The sequence below is a fragment of the Suncus etruscus genome, chromosome 5 (genome assembly GCF_024139225.1).
Source record: "Suncus etruscus isolate mSunEtr1 chromosome 5, mSunEtr1.pri.cur, whole genome shotgun sequence".
Classification (NCBI taxonomy): domain Eukaryota; kingdom Metazoa; phylum Chordata; class Mammalia; order Eulipotyphla; family Soricidae; genus Suncus; species Suncus etruscus.
Window position 1 is genome coordinate 95,907,958 of NC_064852.1, and position 18,097 is coordinate 95,926,054.

Consider the following 18,097-nt stretch of genomic DNA (forward strand, 5'->3'; position numbering starts at 1 on the left):
AGAAATTACTCCTGGCAGGGGCCAGAGCGATAGCACAGTGGTAGGGTGTTTGCCTTGCATGTAGTTGATCCAGGATGACCTCAATTCGATCCTTGGCATCCCATATGGTCCCCAAAGCTAGGAGCAATTTCTGAGTGCATAGCCAGGAGTAACCCCTGAGTGTCATTGGGTGTGGCTCAAAAACAGAAACAAAAAAAGAAGAAGAAATTACTCCTGGCATGCTCATGGGATGTCAGGAATCAAAACTGGGTTGGCCTCATGTAAAGCAAATGCCCTACTCACTGTGCTATTGCTCCAGTCCTAAGAATACACTATTTATTTAATACTAAAACTCAAAAGCACAAGAATAAGTAGTCTGTCTGTCGAAGTGGTAGTACAGTGAGTAGGCTCTTGCCTTGCACGCAGCTGACCTCACTTCAATCCTCAGCATTCTATAATCCTGGAGCTTAATCAGGTATGGCCCCCAAACCAAACCAAACCAAAACCAAAAGAATCAAGTGTCTTTAGCCTCAGGCAACTGCTCACACACTAAGAGAGAACCACAGAGAATAACATTTTGTTTTGTTTAGTGGGCCATACCCAGCAGTGCTCAGGGGTTACTCTTGACTCTGTGTACAGAAATCACTCCTGGCAGACTCAAGGAACCATATGAGATGCTGGGAATCGAACCCAGGTCATCAGTATGCAAGGCAAAAGTGCCCTACTTGCTGATGTACTGTCATTCCAGCCCAGAATTTTGATGTCACTTTGGCATCAAGGGTGATAAGATGTATGTAGCTAGATAAGTAGGTAGTGGCTGGTAAGATAAAGGAACAGACTGGTGGACCAGAAGTCTTGGAATAAGAATTTTAAGAGTAGAGAGGTTGGGGTCAGAGAGAGAGCACTGCGGTAGGGCCTTTGCCTTGCAGACAGCCAATCCAGGACGGATGGTGGTTTGAATCCTGGCATCCCATATGGTCCCCCATGCCTGCCAGGAGCGATTTTTAAGTGCAGAGCCCTGAGCGCTGCTGGGTGTGACCCAAACCCCCCCAAAACAAACAAACAAACAGAACAGAAGGGTTGATGAAGGACTTAAAGAAAATTTTTTTATTTTTGAAGTAACAGAGAGCAGGGTAAAATAAGTTTATTTTAGGGGGTACATTAAAAAGAGCAAGGAGAAAAATTAGATTCTAGCTTCTTAAACTGAGCTGCAATTCCATATTGGGTCATAAATATTTTAAAAACATTTAAATAATTTTCTGGGGGCTGGAGTGATAGTACAGCAGGCAGAGCACTTGTCTTCCAAATTACTGACATGGGTCTATTTCTGGCATCCCATATATTTCTCTGAACACTGCCAGGAGTTATACCTGAGTGTAGAACCAGTAGTAAGTTCTGTGCATAGCCAGGTGTGTCTCAAAAACCAAAAATGAGGGGCCGGAGCGGTGGCACAAGTGGTAAGGCATCTGTCTGCCTTGCCCACGCTAGCCTAGGACAGACCGCGATTCGATCCCCCAGCGTCCCATATGGTTCCCCAAACCTGGAGTAATTTCTGAGCGTATAGCAGGAGTAACCCCTGAGTGTCACTAGGTGTGGCCCAAAATCCATTTAAAAGAAATAAAAAACAGTGCCCGGAGAGATAGCAAAGCGGTGTTTGCCTTGCAAGCGGCCGATCCAGGACCAAAGGTGGTTGGTTCGAATCCCGGTGTTCCATATGGTCCCCCGAGCCTGCCAGGAGCTATTTCTGAGCAGACAGCCAGGAGTAACCCCTGAGCAACGTCGGTGTGGCCCAAAAACCAAAAAAAAAAAAAAAAAAACCACCAAAAAAATGAAAAAAAAAAAAAAACAGTAGGTTTTGACTTATATATATTTTAGATGCCTAAAAACCTGGGGCTGTATAAAAATTTCTTGTATGAAAGGGGGTCCCTAGTGGATAAAGTAGCAGCAGTCCTGAATTAGAGGGATCCTGAAACCAGCCAGTGAGAGAAATGTGATGGATAACTGCTGGTAAAATAGAAAATGGGGAGGAAATGTAAGTCAGAGAACTGCTTTTATTGTTTGTTAGTTTGTTTCTTCGTATTTTGGGGCCACACCCAGTGGAGAACAGGGGCTACTCTTAGCTCTAAACTCAGGAATTACTCCTGCTGGATGGGGGTGGGGCATATGGGATGTTGGGGATTGAACCTGTGTTGGCAGGGTGCAAGGCAAACACTCTTCCTGCTGTGCTATTGCTCTGGCCCCTCAGAGAGCTATTTAAGAGGTCAAATCTCAATGGCACAATCTATTAGAATAATTTTCCAAACTTCAGTAACTCTTACACTACCTCATCCATTTTGCTATGTCTTTACCCACACTATTTAACATTTTTAATCTACTTTAATTAGATTTTTATCAGTTATAAACATTATCATCTGTGAAACAGATATATTAATAAAAGTAAACAATACTAATAACTTAAATGTTCTTACTCTAAACTCCACATATATTATATCATTTCTTTCAATATCCTACTAAGGCACATACTACTTTTATATCAACTCACAGAGAAGACTAAGAGATCAAGAGTTAAATAATCATGGTGCCACAGAGACAGCATGGAGGTAAGGCATTTGCATAGCATGCAGAAGGTTGGTGGTTCGAATCCCGGCATCCTATATGGTCCCCTGCCAGGAGCGATTTCTGAGCATAGAGCCAGGGTAACCCCTAAGCACTGCCAGGTGTTTAAACAAACCAAAAAAAAAAAAAACAAAAACACAAAAAACAAACAAACAAAAAGTTAAATAATCTACCTAACTTCACATCCTGAATTAAGAGATATATCTGAGTAAGTGTAGCTCCCTAATCCTTCTGTCTCATCATGGCCTATATTTTTTTCTAACACATAAAAATATCAAACCACTATATGTAGTAATTGAAAAGCTTTACTAAGTTTCTCCTAAAATGATTCCTTTGGGAAACAGTCAGCTCCTAAGGAGCTTTACCAGCTCCTCTGGCTCTGTATTAGTTTCTGTCTCCCACTCCCACTTGTATTTCACCTGTCCTTACTTGTAAGACTTAACCAACTTTGCTTAAGTCTTGCCTGATGCCTTCTGGATGAGAATGTGACTTAGTACCTCTAAAAAATGTAGAGATTAATACTAGAGAGAAGAAAGTGAGAAAATCCATGACAGCGGAAGACATGTAACCCCCTTGACTTCCAAAAGACAGATCCAGACAGAAGAAATAGGCAAAACTCTTGACACTAAAGAGAAAATGCTACCCTGAAAGAAAAGACCAAGACTTCCAGCAGGTTGACAAGGCTATTAAGATCATATACCTGCTTCTGTTCCAGTTTCAGTCTCCATCAGCACAAAAACACCCTGATCTTTCTTTTGGTATCCAGCCCCATTCACCAACTCCTCTCACTAATGACATCAGAGGAGAATCACAATAGAGCAGCAAGGACTTTATGTGATGTCAAGGAAACCATACCATTCAATTCATAAACTCCTGAGAAATCTCAGAATGATAACCTCTCAACCCTTCTAAAGCAGCAATTCCAACTTTTATTGTATTTCCTATCGTGGATGCCTTTTCTTTGTTCATTCATTTCTTGTTTGTTTGCTCATTTTGTTTTAACTAGATTGCTATCTCTCATTAGAATGTGACTTGTGAATTAAAGCTAATTATTACAGCTTCAAACCAGTGTCTGTCTGTGCTCAAGAAGATGTTGAGTGAAATTTATCAATGCCTTTGTATGTATTTTAATTCATTCTAAAATTTAAATCCCTATCCTTTACATTGTATGAAATATGTACCCATGGATCCCTTACCTGGTTATATATTAAATCAGTTTGGCCCACAAATAAAAATTGGTCACATTTTCATAACTTGGCTCAGATCTACATATTTTTTTGTTTGTTTTTGGTTTTGGGCCACACCCGGCGGTGCTCAGGGGTTACTCCTGGCTGTCTGCTCAGAAATAGCTCTTGGCAGGCATGGGGGACCATATGGGACACCGGGATTTGAACCAACCACCTTTGGTGCTGGATTGGCTGCTTGCAAGGCAAACGCCTCTGTGCTATCTCTCCGGGCCCAGATCTACATAGTTCTTGATATCTTAAAGATCATGGAAGATGGCTTATTTAGAAGTTGCTCTTATGCAAATAAACATCATTACCTGTCCTTTTTCTTAAGAAGGAAAATGATCGCAGCTTAGATCGTAGGTTTGTTTCTGCATCTTTGTTTTCAGTACTCTTTGTAGACACATTATTATCAATATTTTTTTGAGAGATTTTATTTTCAATAATTTTTGTAGAAACTTTATTCCTAAATGTTAAAATTAAATCATGAAAATATGCCTCCTGGTTATAATTCTGTTTAATTTCCTACAGCCTACTTACATTAAACTAAATGAAGTATCATAAAAAACACAAATAATTTTTACAAATTTGATATATTCTATTTCTATTAAGCCATTTGTCATCGTATAATTATTTATAGAATATTTTATAATGCTTTTACATAGAGCACATAATTAATCAGTTATATGTCTTTGGTACACCATTGTAATATGATGGAATAAAATTGAGAAATACTAACCCTGGGATTTTTTTCTATAGTTTTTCTATCAATTTGTTTTTAGGGGAGAGTTGGGGCACATATCTGGCTGTACTCAGGGTTTATTTCTGGCTGTGTTCAGGAATCAATCCAGGAATGGGTTTAGGAATCATATGCAGCTGGAATAAATGGAGTTGTACAAGGCAAGCACCCAAATTCACCCAACTCTTTAGTCCTCTTAAATAAATTTTTAACAAAATCATTATTTTAACAGTAAACTCTGACTTTCATATGTGCTAATTTTCCATAGTATTTTTCATATGCTATTTTAAATAGTCAAAGTCTGAAAGTCAAACCTCTTCTTTGATTTTAATTACTGAATTCCATATGAGAAAGTGATGGTATTTTATAACAGTAAAACCACTAACCATCAGAGGGGTGGGAATGTAGCTCCTAACTAGTACTCAGGTCTGGAGAAATCTCACTATAAATTTTTTTCTTATTTTTAGGGCCTTGTCTGCCTGTACTCAGGGCATACCCTTGGCTCTGTGCTTAAGGATCAGTCCTGATGGACTTGGTGGTGCCAGATATCAAACTGTGTCAGCTATATAGAAGGAAAACATCTTACATGCTGTACTATAGGCCTGGCTCTTACACTGACAATTCTTAGCCAATTGGGCCAGAAGTTCAATGCAAGGGCACAAGGACATGATGCTGCTCAGACCCTGCAGTGTCAGGAATACCACTTTCATGTTGGTGGGGGCTTGCTGGACCACACCCAGCAGTACTGGGGTGGAGGTGTGCCTCCATAACTGTACCCAGTGATGCTCAGGAGACCATGTGGTGGTAGTAGGCATAAAACTGAGTTGGGTGCATGCTGGTTATGTGCCTTATCTGCTGTACTATCTCCCAATGCTAATGCCACTAAACATGAAAAAAGATAAATATTAATACCTCAAAAACCTTTTATTTAAATATATAAATTGAAGATTATAACTTTTACAATAAAGAGAAGGTATTTAATTTACTATCTTCTAAGATTAGAATAATTGAAAAATATTTATGCTAGTGGGGATAAGTTAGGTTTTATGATTCTTCCATAATATCCATGTGAGTATTTGGATATATTTATGAAATCTTCCCCAAACTTATACTATAATTACTTTTCTCAGAAAGTTTACATTGTTTGCATATGAGTGTATATTTAATGAAAAGAGTTTTAGTTAGGGGATGTGATGAAGAGGTAAGAAGAGAGCAAAATATTCAAGAGAAAATATCAACTTCTTAAGAGGGAAGAAAGCAATAAACTGAAAGAAAGTAATAAATAGCCCCGATTGAAGGATCTGAATGATAGCACAGCACTTAAGGGTATTTGCCTTGCACATGATCAACCCAGGTTCAATCACCAGCATCCCACATGGGCACCTCCAGTAGTGATTTTGGAATGCAGAGCCAGGAATAAACCCTGAATACTGCCAGGTGGGGTCACAACACAAAAACCAACCAATCAGAAAATATCCCCAGTTGAAACACAAGATACTCCAGATAGGGATGCATCAAAGAGTGTATTTTCACATTTTTTATTTTATTAAAAAATTCTTGGGCCTAGAGCAATAAGCACAGCAGGTAGGGCACATGACCAACCAGGGTTCTATCCCCAGTATCCCATATGGTCACTAGAGCCTGTCAGAAATAATTTCTGAAAGCAGTGCCAGGAAGTAAATCCTGAGCCCTGGCCAGGTGTCACACAAAGAGAAAAAAAAATCTTTTAGCTTTTGGGTTATTTCTGGCTATGCTCAGTGATCACTCCTGGTGACAGCTGGGGGGACCATATGTAGTTCTAGGAATGAAACTTGGCTTCACTGCATGCAGGGCAAGAACCTTACCTGATGCATAATCTCCCAAGTCTCCAAGTGTATATTTTAAAATTTGGTCTTAAAAATAAATAAGGGTTTGGAGTGACCCCTGGGCGCAAACAGGTGTTCTACTGCCAAGTTAATTATAATCACCAAACGTGGACCTAACTAAATTAACTAAAATATACTTTTCTTAGAATGTGTTGACTTACAATTCCAGAGATACGTTAGAAAAAACTTTCTGGGCCCGGAGAGATAGCACAGCGGCATTTGCCTTGCAAGTAGCCAATCTAGGACCAAAGGTGGTTGGTTCGAATCCCGAATCCCGGTGTCCCATATGGTCCCCCCCCCCCCCCCCCCCGTGCCTGCCAGGAGCTATTTCTGAGCAGACAGCCAGGAGTAACCCCTGAGCACCACCAGGTGTGGCCCAAAAACCAAAAACAAACAAACAAACAAACAAAACTTTCTGAGGCCAGAGCAATAGCACAGCAAGTAGGGTGCTTGCCTGAAATGCAGCAGACCTAGGTGTGATCCCCAGCATTCCAAATGGTTCCCTGAGCCTACCAGAAGTAACCCCTTAGTGCTGCTGGGTATGGCCCAAAAAGAAACAAACAAAAAAAAAAGACATGGGCTGCAGAATAGCATAGCTGTAGGGTGTTTGCCTCGAACATGGCTGACCGAGGTCAAACCCAGGTTAGATCCCTAGCATTTCACATGGTGCCCCAAGCCTGCCAAGAGTGATTTCTGAGCATAGAGCCAGGAGTAACCCCTGAGTGCTGCCGGATATAGCCCCAAAACAAAAACAACAACAATAAAAGACCTACTACTACTTGATAAATCAACTACTACTTGATAAATCCACTCATCCCCTGAAAAAAGAAAAAAATATTCTGAAAGGAATGAACAAGAATTTGAGGAAATTAGAAAGAAGCAAAAACAATTATATAAATAAAATCCAGAATATTTGATGCTTTAGCATTCAAAAAATAAAACATTATTTATACCTCAACATTTTTGTCAAAAATCATTACTTATTTAAGTATCCTTTTATTTTATAACAACTGCTTTGACTAAAGCAAAATTTGAACTGCTAATTCATGCATTTCTGGCCTTTCAAATTTAATTGGGTGATAAATGGTTATAATTATCTAGTTCTAATTGCTTGAAAAGGTATGTGATAGATCAGTAGTACAACTAAAGGCATCATCTTACTTTGACACTGCTTCACTGGGTTCAATCATCATTTTTTCTGAAAGAAAAAAAAAAGAATCTCAGTGCTTTATCAGTAATGATTTTCTTAGAGAAAGTTCTGGTTGAAAAATATGTAGGCATTTTTTGAAAGATAATAAAGGATTTAAGGTTTAAGTCTTTCAGTCATACTCAGTCATTCCAGTAAATCATCTTTTTATATTGAGGACCAAGTGCTGGTCAAATATATTCCTTTTAATTAAGTAATAAATCATTTACCCTTTGGACCCAACACTAGCAATCTGCCATTCTGTCTGTGCTCTGGTAACTAAAAAAGAAACAGAAAAAATTTTTTTTAAAAAGTATTATCTTAGTTCTAAGAATTTGAAAGAACATATTCATTCTTTATGTAAGCATTTCTTTTATAAGTATAATTTTATTATAAACTCAATTACCCAAAAATTACATGAACTGATAATAAAAATAGAACTAAAGCAATCTAAGTAATAGTTTATATAAACTTACTGTTACAGTGTTCGTCTTGTTTAGATAACCACTGCAAAACAAAAACATTTTTATGGCTCTTTAAAATTATTCACATTTTTTATTTTATTAAAAAAATTCTTGGGCCTAGAGCAATAAGCACAGCAAGTAGGGCATGCGACCAAACAGGGTTCTATCCCCAGTATCCCATATGGTCACTAGAGAATGCAGAATATAAAAAATTTAGGAAACATGGGGGATGAAGCAATAGCAGAGCGGTAAGGCATTTGCTTTGCCAAAATAGGATGAATCCCGGTTAAAATCCCGACATCCCATATGATCCAAGGCTGCTAGGAGCGACTTCTGAGCACAGAGCCAGGAGTAACTCCTGAGCGATGCCAGGTGTGACTCAAACAAACAAACAAAAAATGTAGGAAGCAGCTGGAGAGAGAGGACAGAAGATAGGGCACTTACCTTCTATGTGGCTGACTTGGGTTTGCTTTCGGATACCCCATATAGTCAGTCCCCCAACCCTGCCAAAAGTGATCGCTGAGCACAGAGTCAAAAGTAAGCCCTGATCACGCTAGGTATACCCTCCTCCCCCCAATTAAAACAACGCGGAACTCAGTTTGACAAAAGATATGCATTTTGTTGTTAGAATTTCCATCTTAATGGAAAACCCAAGACTTTTAGAATAGGAATTGAACTTTGAAAAGTCTGGAGTTTAGGTGAAAAAGAACTATACAAATAATTTTTTTTCCTTTTTTTTGTTTTTTGGGTCACACTCGGCAGTGCTCAGGGGTTACTCCTGGCTCTACACTCAGAAATCACTCCTGACAGGCTTAGGGGACCATATGGGATACCAGGATTTGAACCATCATCCTTCTGCATGCAAGGCAAATGCCCTACCTCCATGCTACCTCTCCAACTCCTCCATACAAATAATTTTGCTGTTAAAAAACTTGGGACCAGATTGATAGTACAATGGGTAGAGCCTTGTACCTGGTCAACTCGAATTCAATTCTTTTTTTTTTTTTTTTTTTGGGGGGGGGCACACCCGTTTGACACTCAGGGGTTACTCCTGGCTATGCGCTCAGAAATCGCTCCTGGATTCAATTCTTAAAACCTCATACGGCAGGGGTCTCAAACTCGCGGCCTGCGGGCCATTTGAGGTCCTCTGTACAACATTTTGTGGCCCGTGGCCGGCTTTCAAATATCGCAGTATTCGCAATTATTCGCTTACCGAATAATCGCAATAAAAATTGCATTAGTAAGAAAAAAGTCACATTAAACATTCGCATACCCCGAGCAGTTCCGTTCGGGGTATGCAAATGTTTAATGCAATTTTTTGCGATTTTTTTTCTTACTAATGCGATTTTTTTATTGTGAATATTCGGTAAGCAAAATCCCTTATGCGGCCCTGCCTCACTCCGACTTTGCCTCCTGCAGCCCCCCAGGTAAATTGAGTTTGAGACCCCTGCCATACGGTCTCCTGAACACTGTCAGAACTAATTCCCGAGTTCAGAGCCAGTAGTAACCAAGTACTGTTAGGTGTGTCCCAAAAGCAAACGAACAAATAAAAAAATGAGAAAACTAATATATTAATTTTATTGCTACCTACCATGAATGCTAGTTCTAGATTCAAATATAGTCAAGTGCAGGTAAAGGGGTCCCTTCTCTTCCTGAGCTAACAGTAGAAATCAGAAGCTCAGCTTGGCTCATGCCTAAGACACCATTTTTTATCCCATACTTAAAGCAAAACAATACAGAAACCAAATCACCTGCCAAAGCGGTGGCAAGGGTCAGCCTTGCCTATCCTAGGATGGACTGTGGTTAGATTCCCCAGCGTCCCATAAGGTCTCCCAAGCCAGGAGCGATTTCTGAGCACAGAGGCAGGAGGAACCCCTGAGTGTCACCGGGTGTGGCCCCCCACAAAAATTCCATAATCTTTTAAAGATACATTATTTTAAATAAAAATATCATTTTAATAAGCATATTTAGAAATTAGGGAGAGATGGGGATGTAGTTAAGTAGTAGAGCTTACACTTCATATGTATGAGGCCCTGGGTTCTAACTTCTACCACTTTCCTAGAATAAAGAAAAGTAACCATTGCTTTTATCTAAAAGGTACTTTTTATTTAATGTATTTATTGGGCATCCCAAGCAGTGCACAGGGTGCCAAGGTATCATTCCAGGGATATTGAGCTAACCCACCAGATAGTTCACTATAACGAAACATTATTTTGTTCTACTTTATTTTATTGGGTTATATATGCTGACATGCTCAGGGATCACTCTTGGCAGGCTCAGGGGACTATACAGGATGCCAGTGATCAAACCTGGGTCAGCCACATGCAAAGCAAATGTCCTGTTTGCTGTACTATTGCTCCAATCCCAAAATATAATTTTAATTTCTAAGTTCTGTACTTGCTTTGCTTTTGAGTCACACCAAGTGGTTGGGAGATGCTTCTGGCTCAGTGTTCAGATATGGAACAGGGCTTCTAAGTCCAAATCATGTGCTTCAGCTCATAGAGCTATATACTCTGCCTTCTCTGAGTTTATTACATAATTCACTAGTCTCCTCTCCCCACAACTTACCTCAATTTCAAGCCACATTTTATTTTTAGCATTAGTCGTAGTACATATCTCAGGAATTTCTGGTGGACAAAATTCACTATTTGGTGGACAATATTATATACTTTATCGTTTTGCATTAAGTGCTTTTCTTTTTAAATGTTCCCCTCACCTTGATTTGTACCCTGAATAATGAGGTAAAGTAGTATATAAACTTTTGTCTTAGGTTTTGAATTCAGGGTAATACTGACCAAACTGGGCATTCAATATATTATTTTGATGATCCTTCCCTAAAATTCGCAGAGCACTAAAGCCTGTTTAGAAAAGCAAAGCTGGGGCCGGAGTGATAGCACAGAGGTAGGGCATTTACCTTGGTTGTGGCCAATCATGGACGGTCCGTGTTTAATCCTTGGCATCCCATATGGTCTCCTGAGCCTGCCGGGAGCGATTTCTTTTTTTTTTTTTTTCCTTTTTTTCTTTTTTATTTTTTCGTCTTTGGGTCATACCCGGCAGCGCTCAGGGTTACTACTGGCTCAGAAATCGCTCCTGGCAGGCTCGGGGGACCATATAGGATGCTGGGATTCGAACCACTGCCCTTCTGCATTCAAGGCAAAAGCCCTACCTCCATGCTATCTCTTTGGCCCCAAGGAGCGACTTCTGAGTGCAGAGCTAGGAGTAAACCCTGGCGTTGCTGGGTGTGGCAGGAAGGAAGGAAGGAAGGAAGGAAGGAAGGAAGGAAGGAAGGAAGGAAGGAAGGGAGGGAGGGAGGGAGGGAGGGAGGGAGGAAGGAAGGAAGGAAGGAAGGAAGGAAAGAACAAAAGACAGGATGAAAGGAAAGAAAGAAGGAGAAAAATAAAGAAAGGAAAATAAAAAAAGGAAGGAAGAAAGGAAGGAAAGAAATGAAAGGAAGGAAAGAAAGAAGGAAGGAAGGAAAGAAAGAAAAAGGAAGGAAAGAAAGAAGAAAGGAAAGAAATGAAAGGAAGGAAGGAAAGGAAGGAAGGAAGAAAGGAAGAAAAGAAAGAAGGCAGGAAAGAAGGAAAGAATGAAGGAAGAAAAGAAGGAAAGAAAGGAAGGAAAGAGAAAGAAAGGAAGGAAGGAAGGGGCTGGAGTGGTGGTGCAAGTGGTAGTGCGTTTGCCTTGTGACGCACTAACCTAGGGCAGACCGCAGCTCAATTCCCAGGTGTCTCATATGGTTCCCCAAGCCAGGAGCGATTTTTGAGTGCATAGCCAGGAGTAACCCTTCATTGTCACCGGGTGTGGCCCAAAAACAAAAAAAAGAAAGGAAGAAAGAAAAAGAAAAGCTTTCTCCTCTACTTCCCTGAACTTAGAGCCTTACATATGCAAGGCATGTGCTTTACCACTGAGCCACATCCTCAATCCAACATGTTTTCCTTTTTGAAACACAACTATAGAAGACCAAATCTAAGAAAATAAGACTTTACTTTTCTAGAGCAGTAGATTTCAGAAGCTGAACAAGACAAAAATGAAGTAAATAAAACCTAATGCAAGATAAAATGACTTCTCCTGGGAGATACTTTTACTCATAGATTTCTACAATGGCTGGGGAGATAACTCCCTCCTCTCCTCTCCAGCTCTAGGGCTTTTGTGTATTGCTAAACAATAGATGAAACACCAATGCATATAATTCTTCCATTTACACCCAGTGAAAGAAAAAACCTAGAATGGGTATTTCCTATTCCTAGAATTGAAACCCAGACTCTGCCTTTATTACTTTCTAAGAAATGTCTCTTTAATCTCCTTTCATAAAGTTAAATTCCTTGGGGGCCAGTAGAGAATAATAATCAAGATTTAGGGCTCTCAAGAATAAGAATAGATTCATATTTTCCTCTTTCATTTCCATGTGAATTAAATTAAGTTACTTAACTCTTTTGGCTTCTGTTTTTCCATCTAAAAAAAAAGCATGGCCCGAATCTTGATTTCCCTAAATCATTATAAATATTAAATAGAATGATTTGAGTAACTTAGCACAGTGCCTGGCACACAGGGGGAACAACCTGACATTTTACCTGAAGAACAAACTGGGAAGATGTTTATGAGGCTGACTATGTAGGAGGAAAGCAGACTAGGTCTAAGTCCTTTAATACATTAATGAATTGAAAAATACATTACCCTAAAGTAATAACACCTGCTTAGAAAGATCATTGAGTCCAAGCCTCCTATCCCTAACCCCAAAATAGTAACCTAAAACATAGGTAAAGTATTGGTAAACTGAGCAGAGATGTACAGTCATTACATTTAACATGTATTTTTCAAATAACTATCAATAGACTAAAGAACTCTGAAAAGATATACTTTCAGAAATAAAAGATAGTATTGGTTGCTCTGAGGTGGAAAATGGGTTGCCAACAGGACTGGGATAGAGATTTTTTTTTACTTTATGTCCACTATAGCTCTTACACTCTGAACACATATTAATATATTACCAAGATTAAAAAAACAAAACAAAAACAAACATATTGGATCAGTGAAACAGGCATATGCTTTGCACATGGCCAATCCAAGTTTGATCTCTGGCACCCCATTTAATCCATCATGCCCTATCATGAATGATCCCAAAGAACAGATTCAGTAATAAGTCTTGAGTACCATTGGGTGTGGCCCAAAGCATTAAACAATTATAGCAATAAATAAAACGTATTTGCATGATTAAAATGTAATTGTAAATGTTCCATATCACTTGTATTTCTATGCTTGTCCATCTCTTAGAGACATAAAAGTGGTATTTTGGCTCTCTGCTATCTATTTCAATTACCTTCCTTCCTTCCTTCTTTTTTTTTTTTTTTGGTGGCTTTTGTTTTTTGGGTCATATCTGGCAGCACTCAGGGGTTACTCCTGGCAGGCTCGGGGGACCATATGGATCCAGGAATCAATCCCAGGTCTGTCCAGGGTCAGCTATGTGAAGGCATAACACGTTATCACTCCGTCCCTTCAATTATCTTCTTTACCCAATGGTACCTATTCAAATTGGAGCTGTGGTATATAGAACAATATAGAGATGCATACTTCATACATCTATGGCTAAGATTAATGTTACAATGTTCATTTAATGGGCCCTTTAAGTCTCAACCAAATGTACATTCTGGCTCTTGGAACCAATTTTCATGATGTTCTTTATGATGATGGCGGTGGGAGCAACACTGTCAAGATAGTGACCAATTTTCATGCAGCATTCAATATCTACTAAAAACAAATATTTGGAAGTTGGATACACAGTAAGGTACTTGCCACAAAACCAATCCCAGTTTGAATCTCCAAGCATGGCCCAAAGGTCACTCCTGAGAAGCGTCAGAATAAAAATCTCTGAACACCCAACCACCAGCCTGAACAAAATAAATCCTAAGTATTTGGTTCCCTGAAGATGACCTGTGTGGTACAGCAGCCCAGAATGTGCAAAGATTAGAGTCTGTTCTCTAACCTTGCATGACTAATCCCTCAGCATCACTGGGAGTTAAATCAGTAGTTGACCTGATTTAAAATAAAGATTTTCTGAACACTTATTAGCAACAAAGTTGTCTACAAACTTCCACTTTCAGAATCCAGTTGTGAGGTCTGTTTTCTGGCTTTGTATTTTTGTTAAGTATTCATAAAGTAAGGCATTATCTGCCTATGCTCCCATTCCTCTCATGTGGTTGGCAGATCCACAGAGCAATATTGTTCCCTAACAAACCATTGCCCATAGTGACTGGATGGAGGAGAGAGTCTACAATGAGTTAAACTCATGCAGTCTTGGTTCTGCACTTTGGGACTGTCACAAAAGGACAATGGTTTGTTCCTAGCAGCCAGAGATCTGGCCTTTCTGAGTGGCCTGAGAGTGAAAGAGACTATACAGAAGATTCAGGGAGACAAAAGTGATGGGGTTGGGTAGAGAAAGAGATACCTTTGCCTCTGATAACTAAGTACTTGTTTCCAATCGCAGATTCTGCCTTTACTGAGGACCATTTAAAAACTCTGTGTGTGTGCGCGCGTGTGTGTGCGCGCGCGCGTGTGTGTGTGTGTGTGTGTGTGTGTGTGTGTGAGAGAGAGAGAGAGAGAGAAAGAGAGAGAGAGAGAGAGAGAGAGAGAGAGAGAGAGAGAGAAATGGCTGGAGTTATTTTTGTCACTTGAAGCCAAGAGGCAAAGACTAATACAACTCCTCCTAGTCCCTGAAAATAAGAAAAGCTAACATACTTGGCACCATGCTGTAAGAGCTACAGTATTAGAATTATTAAAGCCCAAGGAAGCAAGAGCTGATTAATGCCACCTGCTAGGCAAGCAAGACTCAGTTGGGTTTCACAAGAAAGGTGGCTTTTATTTAACCAAGTCAAGCATCAAAGCAATTGGGGCCAAGTGATAGTACAGCATGCAGCAATTTGAGTTCTATCCTTGGCAACCAAGAGTAACCCATAAGCATTGTGAGTGTGGGACAAAAATTAAAGAGAATAAAGGGCCCAAGAAGTTTAGCTAACTTTTCCAGGGCTACAGAGACTAGATAAATCAGACCACTTGAAAATAGAGATCTTCTGTAGGATTGGAGAAGTAGTATAGGAGTTAAGGTGTTTTACCTTTCATGCAATGAACCTAGTTCAAATCCTAGCCATTACATATGGTCCCTTGAGCACTCTGCTGGCACAGAACCAATCGCAAATCTCTGTCTGAGCCGATAGGTGTGGACCAACCCCCAGTTTTCCAATAGAGACCTTATGGGGTTACCTTATAGGTTAGATAGGTTCAGTGTTCTATAGGACACTTCCTACGTATCTGGTATACGTGAAGTCTAAAATAACCAACTCCACCAATCACCAACCCACAATGTGTTATAGTCTCCAACCAACACTGGGTATGGCCTCAAAACACTCAAACACGTGCGAAGGATGTGCTCAAATCTTTCCTCTCCAAATTTAAATAGATTTGAGGTCAATTGCAACATCCCCTTAAAGGATGAAAACTAGATAGACTCTGTCTTTTTGGGGGGGAGGCACATCCAGCGGTGCTCAGGGATCATGGGGGACCGATCACCCCCAGGAAGTTGACATGGTTTAAAAGAAGCATTTCTTTTTTTTGTTTGTTTTGTTTTTTGTTTTTGGTTCACACCCGGCAGTGCTCAGAGGTTCCTCCTGGCTCTACGCTCAGAAATTGCTCCTGGCAGGCTCGGTGGACCATATGGGATGCCAGGATTCAAACCACCATCCTTCTGCTCTAAAAGCAAACGCCTTACCTCCATGCTATCTCTCCCTAAAAAAAGCATTTCTGTGCACTTATTTATTATCAACAGAGTTGTTGATCTGGATCAAACGCAGATCAGCCACCTGCAAGGCTAAACAAACACCCTCCCCGCTGTGCTATCATAGCTGCACCAGTTCCTGAAGACTAGAACTTCCAAGTTTTTATCCAAACATCTCATTTTACATAAAATGGAAAACAAGGGCCAGGACAGTGAAAACTATTGACCCCAAATGTTGGAGACTGTTTGGCATAACTAAAAGCCCTTTATACTAAAATCAAAATGGAGTCTCTGAAAGTCTGAGCAAAAGTGCCTATATGACAATTAGCAGGAGCTGCCAGCCTGAGCAGCTAGCAAATGTGGCCTTTGCCCTTGGACCTAAAGAAAAGGGGAGTAGCTGCATACCTCAGAGCTAGGGGAGTCAACCACAGGCACCAAGATGTTCCCATAAAGATAGAGGCTGGTGGGCCTGGGCAGAGATTAGATCTTATACTTTGTTGCTCTAACAACTTGGGCCTCATGATTGATGAATGCCAGCTTCTGATGAACAGCCTTGTTAATTTTGAAAAAACAAGATGTGCCTGTGGAAAGTTACAATTATTCCAAGAATGCCTTGCCCCTCTCTCTTTGTTTGGCCTGACTATAAAAGGCTAGCCCCCTCCCAGAATAGACGGACTCTTGATTGGAACTTTTCGCTTTGAGTCTCCTTGTCTTCCCAATCCCTCTTTTCTTTCAGGCCGGAATCCTCTTCGTGACTCGGGAATAACTGTTGTGGTCTCCAGCCTCTCCCACGGGTCAGGATTGAGGTCCCTGGGGGCCGCACCCAAATTCCCTAATACTTTCTAAAAGCCCAGCAAGGTAGGCCAAGGGTGTGAATGACGTTTTAACGAAAACTAAGGTGTTTATATTAGAAAGTTGAAGTCTAGGGCCGGAGAGATAGCATGGAGGTAGTGCGTCTGCCTTGCATGCAGAAGAAGGACGGTGGTTTGAACCCCGGCATTCCATATGATCCCCCGAGCCTGCCAGGAGCGATTTCTGAGCATAGAGCTAGGAGTGACCCCTGAGTGCTGCCGGGCGTGACCCCAAAACCAAAATAAATAAATAAATAAAAGAAAAGTTAGAATAAAAAAAATAATAAAAATTTTAAGCGATGACGACCAGAATAAATAGTCGGAAATCCCTAGATTGGCTTCTTTGCTTTCTTGTGTGTGTGTGTGTGTGTGTGTGTGTGTGTGTGTGTGTGTGTGTGTGTTGTTTTGCTTTGTTTTTTACTGTCTGCTGGTTGAATTAGGTGGTGTAGGTGCAAAGGAATCCTTAGGTCAGAGAACCGCGGTGTAGATGCAAGCCACGAAGAAGGTGCAAGACGCCTTTCCCAGGCCCGGTGCAGAATCCTACCTGCTCACACGCCGCCTCGGCCGAGGTGTGGCGCCAAAGCGCAGATCTGGAGAAGGGCAAAGAAAATGTGAGGGGGTTCAGGCGCAACCTCGGGGATTTCGCGCAATTCGAGAAGAGCGGGAAGGGCTTGGGCCGGAGACAAGGGGTGGAGACACAGGGGTGAACCGCGGCGCCTTTTACCGACTGGAGGCCGGCTCACTCCCACTATCCGAAGAGCCGATTTCAAAGCCGCTGCTGCGGGCTCGGGGGAGGCTCGAGGCTTCCAGTCCCAAGCTGCAAACGCCGCGTTGTCGCGGAGACCAGATGACAACCGGAAGCCGCTGCCATTGACTGGCGGGAAAGTGGGCGGAGCGAGGCGGGGCGGGGCGGGGCCTCGGGCCTGAAAGGGCGGGGCGGGGCGGGGCGGGGGCGAGCCGCGCCAGGGAAGCGGTGGAAGTCGTGAGTGCTGGACGCGGCCGAGAGGCGGGGCTCCCAGGGAGTGACACGCCCATCCGGAAGCAGCGGAGGGGGCGGGGCAAGGCGAGGCTGGGGGCGGGTCGAGCGTGTGGGCGGGAGTGGGCGTGGCCTGAGTGAGATCTGGGCTTTTGAAAGCGCCTGGTTGGGTGGAAGAACTGGGGGTCCGCAAAGCCGCGCGGGTGGGGGGCTCCATCGCGCGTGCAAGCGGGAAAGTTCCTTTGTGGACGGAACGAACAGAGAGGGCTTGGAATGTCCTTCGTTGTCCGTGCCTAGAGGAGTTGGAATGTCATCACCCATCTCTAAACCTGTTATGGGGGGTGGGAGGGTGGAGTGGCCTTGCTTTTTTTTTTTTTTTAAAGTGTTGGCCTTGCTTGGAGTCTTGGGTTGGAAAAGATGGTCATTCTTG

The 18,097-nt window shown here is 41.5% G+C and overlaps 1 protein-coding gene across 1 annotated transcript in view; it reads right to left on the minus strand.

The window, feature by feature from the left end:
• ERICH2 (glutamate rich 2) overlaps positions 1-17,884 on the minus strand; it is a 36,599-nt gene extending 18,715 nt beyond the window's left edge. The window contains exons 1-6 of the mRNA XM_049772877.1: positions 17,416-17,884; positions 17,236-17,281; positions 8,088-8,118; positions 7,842-7,890; positions 7,587-7,623; positions 4,139-4,287 (exon numbers count right to left, since the gene is read on the minus strand). Of these exons, the coding sequence (XP_049628834.1) occupies positions 4,139-4,287; positions 7,587-7,623; positions 7,842-7,890; positions 8,088-8,118; positions 17,236-17,281; positions 17,416-17,884 (781 nt within the window). The remainder of the gene's footprint in view (positions 1-4,138; positions 4,288-7,586; positions 7,624-7,841; positions 7,891-8,087; positions 8,119-17,235; positions 17,282-17,415) is intronic.
• Between the last annotated feature and the right edge of the window lie 213 nt (positions 17,885-18,097).